Below are 11,365 nucleotides of genomic sequence, written 5' to 3'. Positions count from 1 at the left end.
AAAGTTGGCCCAGGGCAGAAGGAGGCCTCAGCACCCCACCCTCATGGTCAACCCTCTGTTCCCTCTGTACCCACCCAGGCTTGGGCTCCATGCCCTGGCCACTAACTTTTTCCAGGACCCCCTCTCTGAGGGAGGCTGACTCATCTTCACTGAGGAGCGCACGCACCAGGGATGGTAGCTCGCCAACTTCCCTGCTCAGCCCAAGTGAGCAAGGGCTGTGATTTTCCATTTGCGACATCTGATTGTTATTAGGGCTAGAGAGAAGGGAATTCCTGGTTCCATAGGCCCCAGGAGGCCCCGAGGAAGACTCTGTGGTGGCAAAGGGGGAGCTGGTGCCATCTGGATTGTGTGACCTTCTCTCTGCCAATTCTCCACCACTCTCCATGGGAGTCCCTCGTTTGCTGCTTTCTGGTTTCTCTGTGCCAGCCTTTGAGTCAGTTAAAACAAGGGAGTGGACATTCCCTTGCCACTGCCCCTCACCACCCCCACTACCACTACCACCACATGCCCTGAAATGCCCACTGGAAGCAGGCCAAAGGCACCAGCGAGTGAGCAACCTGGAGCTCCCTCTACTGGGGCAGCCCTCTGAAGCCGCAGGATATGGGAGGTGTTAACATCTGGACTCCGGCCCCAGTGCTCAGGCCAGTGTGACGTCACCAGGCAGCGAGAGATGAGTTCCCAGTGGGGATGGGGGGGAGGCTCCTGAACAGGGCATTCCTTCCCCTAGCCTCACCACTATTCAACTCCTCCTCCTCGTCCTCCTCCTCCTGCTCCTTCTCCTCCTCCTTTTTCTCCTCCTCCCGCCCTCCTTTCTCCCTTCTGCTGGGCCTGGAATTGGGTTTGGGGCGGGTTCTGTTTCCAAAGTCATCTCCAACAGGCCAGGCGGGTGAGGGCTCGTCCTCCACCCTGAGCCCAAATTTTCCAAGGCTCCAGGCAGTACTTGGCTAGCCTGCTGCCCCGTGGGTCAGCAAGCGCAGAGTCCTGGGAGAAGATCTCCACAAAGGAAGGCTTCGGAGGATCAGGACAGCCACAGGTAGCACTCTGGGACCCAGGGACTGGGGGAGGGAGACTGGGGACAGTGGCTGCAGGGTAAAGGTTAGGCAGAGCTAGCAAATGAGATTGGCATCCTAAAGACAGGGAAATGGGTATTGTCACGACAGCAACTCGCAGAAGTCCCATCTCTCTGTGAAGGGAGCCCCAAGACCTGGAGCGAAGCTGTCCCCAGTCTGAAGACCTGTCCCACCCCTTCTGCAGAGTATCCCAGGGATATTGGAAGGCTTTAAGAGATTGCCCCCCTTGTGTGGCACCCCCTGACACTCACTTAGCAGGCCTTACCCCTAGCCCCAAGACAGCCTCCAACACCAGCTCCCACCCTGTCCCCCTGAGGGTGGGGGCTCCCTATCCTTCCTTCAACCTTACATCCAAGCCTGGTTTCTGGAAGAGTTTGAAGGGAACACCCAGTGGGCAATGATCCAAGCACAGAGCTGTGGTTCCCATTGCTCTCAGGCATGCCGTCGGCCATGAGGACAGCAGTGGACAGCTCTTTGGGGACCCTTGGAGATCAGCCACATAAGGTCGGACAGCTGATTGTCTCACCTTCTTCTGCCCTAGCCAGTCCTGGTCCTGTCCTTGGCTTCAGATGAAGCTGTTGGCTGGGGGCCTGCCAAGTCTCCACTCCTGTTAGAGAAGCCTCTTCTGTCAAGTTGGGAGCAGGGATCTGAGTCCTAGGCAGAAACACAGGCTTTCTACGTATCTGGGAACTGCAGCAGACTGCCCCCCTCAAGGCCTGTGCAGTGGCCAGGCCGTAGCTAAGGAATGAGGGGAGAGGCTAGATTATGGTTTAGTAGAAGTGAAATGAGTTGGGGAGCTACCCTAGGGCTGGTCCCCTCTCCCCATCAGGCCAAGCAGGTGGATGGGTGAAACACTACCCTGTTTTGAGGGGAGGGACCAAGGATACAGACATGGTGACCTTTTGAGTTTAGTGAAGTTAGTTCTGTCCCAGCTCAGATCCTGGCTAGAGCAATGCACTCACATGCATCCCCCTGTACACGTTGCACACATGTCTTCAATATGGTCCATCTGGGGTCCACTTGGCCTCTAGGTCTCTCTGCGTGAGTGGATCACTTTGCAAATGATCTGGGGTAGGAGAGGGACCAGGGGTAAAGACCAAAGCAGACATGGAGGTGATCAGGGAGCATACTCACCTGCCCCAGAGAGCCTGTGTCTAGTTGGCGTGAAGCCTGGTAGGATGAAAGGTTCCCTGGGTCAGAGCATCACTGGGGAGAAAGTTGGGAGTAACACGAGTCTGGAAGAATGACAGCAACGGCGGGTGCAGGGGGTGTTTACCTCTGGGGGTGCAGGTGCCAGGAAAACCTGGGCTAGCCCCATTGCATAGCAACGAAATGACACCTGGGTAGGAGGGGGGCACACTTTGCGGCACCAGCAATCTGCAAGCTCTCTGCACAAACATCACTCAGGCCTACTTAAAACGTGCTCCCACAGCACTTGCTGGTGGTGCACGCCTTTAATCCCAGCACTTGGGAAACAGAGGCAGGTGGATCTTTGTGAGTTCGAGGCCAGCCTGGTCTACAAGAGCTAGTTCCAGGACAGGCACCAAAGCTACAGAGAAACTCTGTCTCGAAAACCCAAAAAAAAAAAAAAAAAAAAAAAAAAAAAAAAAAAAAAAAGTGCTCCCACTTGCGACGCCCGCGCAGGTCCCACGATGAGCCGCTGTTAGTTGGGGTGCAAACGTACCAGAAGGAGCATGCACACAAGAGGGCCGACAGGATAGCCAGGGGCGGGAAGGGGCTCTGTGAATCCTGATCAGGAGTGTCCCTCTGTACACCATCCAATCGGAATGAGGGCCTGAGGGTGTGACTAAGGACCCCACCCGGTTCCTTTACTCCTGCTAAGCAAAGCAGCCTAAAGTTAAAGAGGGGGCGTGTCACTTGCGGGGACCCTCAGCAGCCAATGGTGGGCGTAGCTACCAGGGCCACATATCCAGGAGGGAGGAGACAGTGGCCACGCGCGTGGCGACTGAGGATCCGCCCTGCTCGAGGAAAGAATTTATGAGGGGTGGAGCAGGGCGCTGCCCACTTCCCTGGGAGGGGAGGGTCTAATAGCCTTTAGCCAGGCTGTGTCCTGAGTCGCGGCTTCAAACGTCCCACCTGCTCTGTGGGAGGGGTAGGTGCTTGCCTGCAGGGCAGGGTGAAGGCTGGGGGTACGCAATTCCAGTAGCCCCAGAGTGGGTCTATCGATTCGCTGTTGCCTGCTAGGGTGGACCAGTCCAAGCAGGGTCCCCGCCTTAGCTTGTCACCCAACACATCCCCAGGCCTCCGGATTGGCTAAAGGAGGCGGAACCCCACTTCCCCACATCCAGTCTGGCACCCAGAGCCACTACAACAACCTCTCGACTTGCTTCCTCCTAGTGAACCTTGAAGGGGGCAGCCACAGGGTCTTCATGTACACAGATCTGCGAAGTTTTCTTGTGTGCCCTGGTTAGGAGTGTGTCTCTGGGACCAAGTGCTCCATCAAAGGGGGATGAAGGGCTGCGGATGTAGCACCTTTGGTGAATGCTTGCCTCGCATGCACCAAGCCCTGGGCTGGAGCCCAGGTGCGGTGGTTGAGCCTGTAATCCCAGTAAGCTAGAGAAGGAGGCAAGAGGATCAGAAATTCAAGGTCATCTTCAAGGACAGCCTGAGTTGCCGGAGACTCTGTCTTTTACCAAAAGGAGGGATGGATGCTCACTCCAGAGTTAAGATGAGGACCATGACAAAGCAAGACCCAGACAAAAGCCTCCTCCTCCAGGAAGCCCCTCTGCCAGAAAGAATCTGCCCTCTATCACCCATTTCTAGGACTGATTGAGAGACCTTTATCAGAACACAAAGGAGGTGCTCCAGATGCGGATGCAAGGGAACCCACCATGAAAGTCGCTAGAAATGTTCTGGCCCAGACACCTTGCAGTTCAATGAGAAAAGAGAGCATCTTCCACAGGGAGTGGCAGTGGGGCTCCAGGAGCCAGGCATGGTCTGAACGCGAGCCCACAGACAGGAGGGGCAGGATGGGTAGGACAGGCATAAAGTCCCTGCCTCAGAAGGAGCCAGGCTAGCCCTTCCTCTGAAGTGAGGGGGCTAGGGCTGGAGGGCTGGGAGGCAGAGGCTCTTGGGGGGACTGGTGCTGACTTCACTCTCCCCTCTCTCTAGGCTCTTGCCAGGCAGAGACATAGTTTGTGAGCTCCCAACAGGAGCCTGGACCCCGCAGTCCTGAAGATGGCCGGAAACTGCTCCTGGGAGGCTCATGCCACCAACCAGAACAAGGCAAGTGTTGTGGACAGGAGGTCCTGGTCTGTGGGTGGGTGTAGTTGGGAGGGGGTCACAGTCCACTTTCCAGGCTACCCTCCATCTCTGGGTGCTAGTGGGCAGCAGACACATCTGGACTCTGGCCTGATCCTGGTTAACTGGTTTCTCTGAGGCCAGTGTCATCATCAGTGAGGAAAACGCAGGCACTGGGCATCTTGGAAGTCCCTTTCCATGCCACCTTTGGGTCATGGCACATCAGCTTTGGAAGGTCTCATTCCCTCCCCTTTTCCCGACAGAGATGGGACAATCGTTATTCACTATGGCCAGACCACACAGAGAGACTCTGCTGGTTCCATGGTGGCCCCATGTCTGTTGTGTGTACTACTCCGAGCCACCCAAGGCCAGTGTTGCCCCAAGTCGGGGAGCATGAGCCGTGGATGTAAATCTGCAGATGGTGCTAACCTCACCTAAAGCTTGGACAATGGCCCAGGCTGACCCACCACTTTCTGTCCTGCCCTTGCTTCTCCCTGGAAAAGTGTGGACTTCCCTTCTTAAGCTGGGAACCCCTCTGACTTATTTTCTTATTCCAGCTTCTCCTAGACTAGAGAAAACCAAGGCTTATATCAGGATAACTGACTCCTTCCCCACTCCTACCCTCACCCCATATCCCCACTGTGTCCTTCCTTCTTCTGTAGAGACCACAGTGGAATGGTGGCAGCCCAGGAGGCAATGCCTGGGCATGCTAGGGGTCATCAGCCCAGGAGGCAGTGCCTGGGCAGGCTAGGGGGCATCCCAAAGTCCCCAGAGAAGAGGGAGGCAGCAGCAGACTCCAGAGCTGTGTTTCACACTGTTGTACAGGGCTGTGAATAGCAGCTCCTGTCCAGTGACTCACCAGTGCCCGCCCAACACCCAGTGGGGGACTGTAGACTTTTTCCAGCTGGGTGATACACAAGAGCCCTGCCCAGCCCAACAGGCCAGCGCCCAGTGCTGAACTGGTCCTTACGGGACAGGACTCTGCAGGCATCTGGGCCTGGTCCACTGAGTCGACCCTCAGAGGCCCAGAGCAACAAATGATCAACTCCAAGAAAGGGGAGCAGAAGGAAAGCTAAGCAGGGTTAGGGGTGGGCTGGAGATGTTAGCCAGTGAATTCTTAGAGGTGGACAGGTAGTAAGCAGAACCTCATAAAGAACTTATCCTGACAAAACAATGTCTCCCTAAGTTTAGCCAGCACCCCTAGTTTGTAAGCTCCTCTTGACATAGCCAGGACAGAGGATACTTCTCTTCTTTGGAGAATAGCAACACAAAGCGTTTTCTCAGGGCCCAGCTTTCTGCGAGGCCGTTTGGAAGGTGGCAGGAAAGATCTTGCCCCTAGAACCTTCCTACTTCCCTGAACCATAAAAACAAATACCAAACTTAGGGAGAAAGTTCTGGGATAGATTAGTGATGTCTGCAGGGAGAAGGGAAGGAAAGCAGTGTGCACAGGACAACCTTTGCTATTGAGGGAGAGGAATCAAAACAACGCTGAGAGGGCTTAAGAGATGGCTCAGTGGTTAAGCGCACTGGTTGCTCTCCCAAAGATCCTGGGTTCAATTCCCAATGCCCACATAGCAGCTTACAGCTGTCTATAACCCCCATTCCAGGGGATCTGATGCCCTCACACAGACATACCTGTAGGCAAAACACCAATGTACATCAAATAAAGATAAGTAAATTTTATAAAAATTAAAACAAAACAGAGCTGAGACAGAAAAGAGTGTAGCTGGCTCGTGTTTTGGCTCCTACAGTTGTGTTTAAATGTTAACCCAGAAATATCCAACTCTTTCATGTTGTCACATACAGAACGGCTTCCCTGGGGTTGAAGGGACACTATCACGCTGTCCACAGGTCCTCCGCACCCTCTGCCCGGAGCAGAGAGGCCACTCACTTTGCTAGGAAGGAGTCCTTGGTTTTGCTGCCACGTCTCTGCTCTCAGTTTCTGAGCTCTGACCCAGCCTCAGGCGCCTATGCCCCAGCTCAGCCCTCAGGGCCAGGACTGCGCTGACCTCCTCTGCCCTGCCCAGCTGTAAATACTGAGCCCCCACCTCCCCCCGGAAGCTTGAAGAATGACCACCTCCTCAAGCCTCTCCCTCCCAGATACCCCTGAAACCAACAAAGGCAGCCCTGGTCCAGTAGAGGGCAGCTGTCTCTTATTCCCGTGCCCTCTGGTCCAACTCAGGGAGAGTCCTGTTCCAGCTATGACCAGGGTCTTTTGGTTTTGTCCCATCCCCCACCCCTTACCAGGAATCTTATTTCTTTAGGAATAAGTATTTCTGTGTTTTAAAGGAACAATTTGCTAGAGAATTGCGAGAACAGACTGCACACATCTACCATCCCCTCCATGATCTATTATTCAGTACTGGGGATTGGACCCTAGGCTCCCGCACGCTGGGCAAGCACTGCTGCCAAACTTTATCTCCAGTCCTTTTTAAAAACTGGGGGGAGTGGCAATGTAGTGTGTGTGTGTGTGTGTGTGCGGTGTGTGTGTGTATGTGTGGCATATGTGTGGTATATGTGTGGTGTGTGTGTAAGTGCGGTGTGTGTGTTAGTGTTTGTAGTGTGGTGTGTGTGTGTGTGTGAATGTGTGAGTGCAGTGTGTGTGTTAGTGTTTGTAGTGTGTGGTGTGTGAGTGTGTGATGTATATGTGTGTGTGCTGTGTGTAAGTGTGGGGGGTGTGGGAGGTATAAGGATGTGGTGTGTGTATATGTGGTATGAGTCGTGTGTGAGTGGGTGTGAGTGTGTGAGAGTGTGAGAGTGGTGTATGTGTGCATTTGGTGTGTAGCAGGGAGTGTTGTATAAGAAAGAATTGTGTGAGTGGGTGCATGGTGTGTGAGTCTGTGTGAATGTGTGTGTTCAGCTGTGTACAGGCACGTGTGTACATGTTGGTGCATGTGGAGGCTTGAGGCTGACGTCCAGAGTCTCCTAATCCCTCCCTGGCCCTTTATCCAGCGTCTAGGGCTCTCAACCAAAGCCAGAGCTGCCTGTAAGCTAACCTCCCCAGCTTGCTCTGGGAAATCCCCATTCTGCCTTTCAAACCACAGGAGGTCACTGTGCCCACCTGACATCTACAGGGAGACTGGGGATCTGAACTTTGGTCCTCGAGAGTACTCAGCAAGCACATTATGCACTGAGCCATCACCCTACCCTCTGTTTGCCATTGTCTTGCACTTGAACATTTGGACAGGGCTGACCCTTGGGCAGCCCAGAGCCACTGTCTGGTCACTGTGTGGTGATACTGTCCTGCAGACTCTAGAATCGAGAACCAGTGTTCGCATCAGCTTGGATGGGGCTCTTTCTGCTTTGGTCTCTGTCAGTCATTCCATAGCCAGGGAACCAGCAGACCCTGCCTCCTAGGTAGCAGATGGAAGCAGGTACAGGAACAGGCCTGCTGAGGCCCAGGGACGTGCAGGCAGCCTTACAAATGTGTCCCTCTGCTCCTACACAGATGTGCCCTGGTATGAGTGAGGCTCAGGAGCTCTACAGCAGAGGCTTCCTGACTATTGAGCAGATTGCCACGCCCCCTCCGCCTGCCATCACAAACTACATCTTCCTGCTGCTCTGCCTGTGCGGCCTGGTGGGTAACGGCCTGGTCCTCTGGTTTTTCGGCTTCTCCATCAAGAGGACACCTTTCTCCATCTACTTCCTGCACCTGGCCAGCGCTGATGGGATCTACCTCTTTAGCAAGGCTGTGATTGCCCTCCTGAACACGGGGGCCTTCCTGGGCTCCTTCCCAGACTACGTGCGCAGGGTGTCCCGTATCGTGGGGCTCTGTGCGTTCTTCGCGGGTGTGAGCCTCCTGCCAGCCATTAGCACCGAACGCTGCGTGTCCGTCATCTTTCCCACCTGGTACTGGCGTCGGAGGCCCAAGCGTCTGTCTGCTGGGGTCTGTGCCCTGCTCTGGCTGCTGTCCTTCCTGGTCACCGGCATCCACAACTACTTCTGTATGTTCCTGGGCCGCGAGGCCTCAGGGACAGCGTGCCGCGACATGGACATCTCCCTGGGCATCTTGCTGTTCTTTCTCTTCTGCCCACTCATGGTACTCCCCTGCCTGGCACTCATCCTGCATGTAGAGTGCCGGGCACGGCGCCGCCAGCGCTCTGCCAAGCTCAACCATGTGGTCCTGGCTATTGTCTCAGTCTTCCTTGTGTCCTCCATCTACTTGGGGATTGATTGGTTCCTCTTCTGGGTCTTCCAGATCCCTGCCCCCTTCCCCGAGTACGTCACTGACTTGTGTATCTGCATCAATAGCAGCGCCAAGCCCATCGTCTACTTCCTGGCTGGGAGGGACAAGTCTCAGCGCCTGTGGGAACCTCTCAGGGTAGTCTTCCAGCGCGCTCTACGGGATGGTGCAGAGCCCGGAGACACTGCTAACACCACACCTAACACAGTCACCATGGAGATGCAGTGCCCCTCTGGGAATGCATCATGAAAGGCCAGCGTCTGGGGCAAGGCCGCAGCAGAGAGTGGCCAGTAACTTCCAGAGACACTCTGCCCAAAGGGCAGAAGCAGGGCAGCTGTCCCTGTGCCGCGGGGGAGAAGAGCTGCCTCTAGCACAAACCATCTGCCTCTTGCCAGGCGTGGCCGAGAGACTGAACAGCCACCTGTAGGTAGACAGACCCTGTGGCCTCTGTTCCCCAGCCATTCTGCTTCTGTGAGTCATTGTACCAAAGTTGCCCTTGCCAGTGTGGTGGGGTCCCTCCTCAACAGAAGCTCAACAGTGAAGGAGATGAAGGCCACCTCCTTCCTCTTCAGCCATCCCTCCCCAAACATGACTCGGTCATCGTCATCACTACTGGGCCAGCAGCCTCAGCTCTACCTGCAAGAAGTCATTCAGTCTCCCAAGGCAGCATCTGAGCAAACCTGAGAGAATGGTGCTATCTGGAAGACAGTCCTGTCTGCCTGCCTTGTAGCCTGCAGACAAGCCCCTGTCCCTTTGATGAGTCATTTGGTGACTTTAACGGGGTAGGGTCTGGCCCTTGCAAACCACAAGAGACAGGAAGGACCTTTTGCCGGCTCTGGGTAGCTGACTGCTTTTCTGACACCCCCAGCCAGCTCTGGGCATCTGACCACGCACTTGGTGTCTTCCAGGCCACTGTGGTCCATTGTGGCAGCTCCTGACTAGTCCCCAATCTCCAGTGCCCATTTCAAAGAGGACTCTGGTTCCATTCTGGCCCCCTGGGGGCTGCCACCACGGTGCCATTTGTCATCCCGCACAGTGGCCTGTGTAGCCAAAGGAAGTTTTATAACAGATAATAAAGTATATATCAATACACATTTTTAAATCTCGCAGCGAGGAAGCAGATTCAGTGCCCAGTGTCTTCTCTGTCTCTCCATGTCCCAACGTGAGATCTGCCAGGGACGGCTGGAGTCCAGGGTGGGTGGCTATCAGTTCTTTTCCTCTAACTCTGGTCTCTCCTGGTTGTCTGGCCACAGCTCTGGGATGCCTTCTGCTCTGCCTGGGTCTGTCTACACGTGACCTGTAAGGATGTGTCCCTGATGGAGCTGTGTTCCTTTACGAGAAGCCAAGGAGGGCAGGGGGGCAGGGAAGGGGTGAGCAGCATGCCCACCCAGTGCTACATGCTAGCCACATACCCTGAGTTCACCGAGCTTCATTCTAGGCCACACGATCCCAGGGCAGGGACTGTGGCACTAACCCTGGAGGGTAGCATCTAACTCCACCAAGCCCATGTCCCCAAGTGGTCCATCACCCCAGCTGCACGGATGGGTTCCCTCCAGGCCACAAGCCACCTATGCTCCTTTGAACAAAGAGAGCTCTCTTGGTAGGACAGTGCAAGTGACTCCAGGAGCTTCAGGTAGGCAAGGCTATCTGCCCCTCCCCTGTGCCTGGATGAGGCTGTCTGCTGCCCTCTGCCCCTCCCCACTTCTGCTCAGAGACCCCGAGAGACAAGGGAGGGGCTCCTCCACCCTTGCTGTAGAGCACTGAGAACGTACATGGACCACAGCTCCGGAAAAAGACTGATGAGTTCAGTGCCGTGTGGATAGAAACTTCTCAGAGTCCTGGGGGCGCCTGACTGAGGGGCCACCTAGAGTCCCCTGGCTTCCCAGAGCTCGGTCAATCCCCATTCCTGGGAAATCTCTCCTTAAGCATCCTCACTCCTGAAACCCCTGGGAGTGAGCTGTGTCCCTACAAGGGGCCTCCCCACCTGGGTCCAACTCGGGTTCATAACCCGGGGCCTGTGTGCAGACAACATGCACCCTGGGGATGCTGCAGTGGTGGGTGGGGTGATTCTCTGCTGTGGTCGAAGTCTTGTGGGAGAGGAGGCTTTTCTCTACTTCCTCACGAACCCTTAGCCCTAGCGATCCTCTGCTTTTTTCCTAGACCCCCTACTCTGTACTAATGGAGAAGAAGCAAGAAGACTAAGTGGATGGAAACCGCGGAGACCCACCCCTTTCCTCCACCCTCCTCTGGTGTTTAATTATTAAAGTGGGTTGCAGAGGGGCCGGGCAGTGGTAGGTACAGCAGGTGCATGAAGGGTCCCCACAGTTCTCCCAAGCCACCTTCTTTCTGGGTGTTTCACAAGGCAGGACTCCCCAAATACTGCAGTCTTTTCTCCCTGAAAACCAGGAGTGAAGCCATTCTCCATCACAGCCCAGTTCCTATTAAGGTGCTGCCCGGCTGCGAGGGTTGTTACTCAGCTGGACTCCCCACCAGCACGTGACTCGGAGGCGGGTGGAGTGGAGAGAGGGCCACAGGGCCCACAGCACTCAGTGCCTTTTATGCTTCCTGCTACCAACAGTTCTGCAAAAACAAACAAGAAGAGGGTACACCGTCAGACGGAGCAAGGGAAGGACAAGGATAAGTTAGAAAGGCCAAGAGTGAGCTCAGGAAGGTAGAGGCCTGCCACCTGCTAGCCACAGGACCGTCCTCCGCCCATGCCAGACTCCAGGAGTGGTGGCAGCTGAGCACACACTGGGAAGGAGAAGCGGGGATCCGGGACCACACAGCAGCTCAGTTAGCAAAGTTCTTGCTATAAATTCAGGTCTCCAGCACCCATGTCAAAAGCCCAGCG

At 55.2% G+C, this 11,365-nt stretch overlaps 1 protein-coding gene across 1 annotated transcript; it reads left to right on the top strand.

Annotated features, from left to right (window-relative positions):
• The first annotated feature begins 699 nt into the window (after positions 1-699).
• Positions 700-9,636, top strand: Mrgprf (MAS related GPR family member F). Its single transcript, XM_087908244.1, has 3 exons — positions 700-1,033; positions 4,203-4,316; positions 7,780-9,636. Exons 2-3 carry the CDS (start codon positions 4,269-4,271, stop codon positions 8,761-8,763), a joined length of 1,032 nt encoding a protein of 343 aa, XP_087764370.1. The 5' UTR covers positions 700-1,033; positions 4,203-4,268; the 3' UTR covers positions 8,764-9,636.
• The last annotated feature ends 1,729 nt before the right edge of the window (positions 9,637-11,365 follow it).

The sequence above is a fragment of the Myodes glareolus genome, chromosome 7, assembly GCF_982192425.1.
Source record: "Myodes glareolus chromosome 7, mMyoGla1.1, whole genome shotgun sequence".
Lineage (NCBI taxonomy): Eukaryota > Metazoa > Chordata > Mammalia > Rodentia > Cricetidae > Myodes > Myodes glareolus.
Note: the sequence above shows the minus strand (reverse complement) of the source record. Positions and strands in the feature narration are given on the sequence as shown.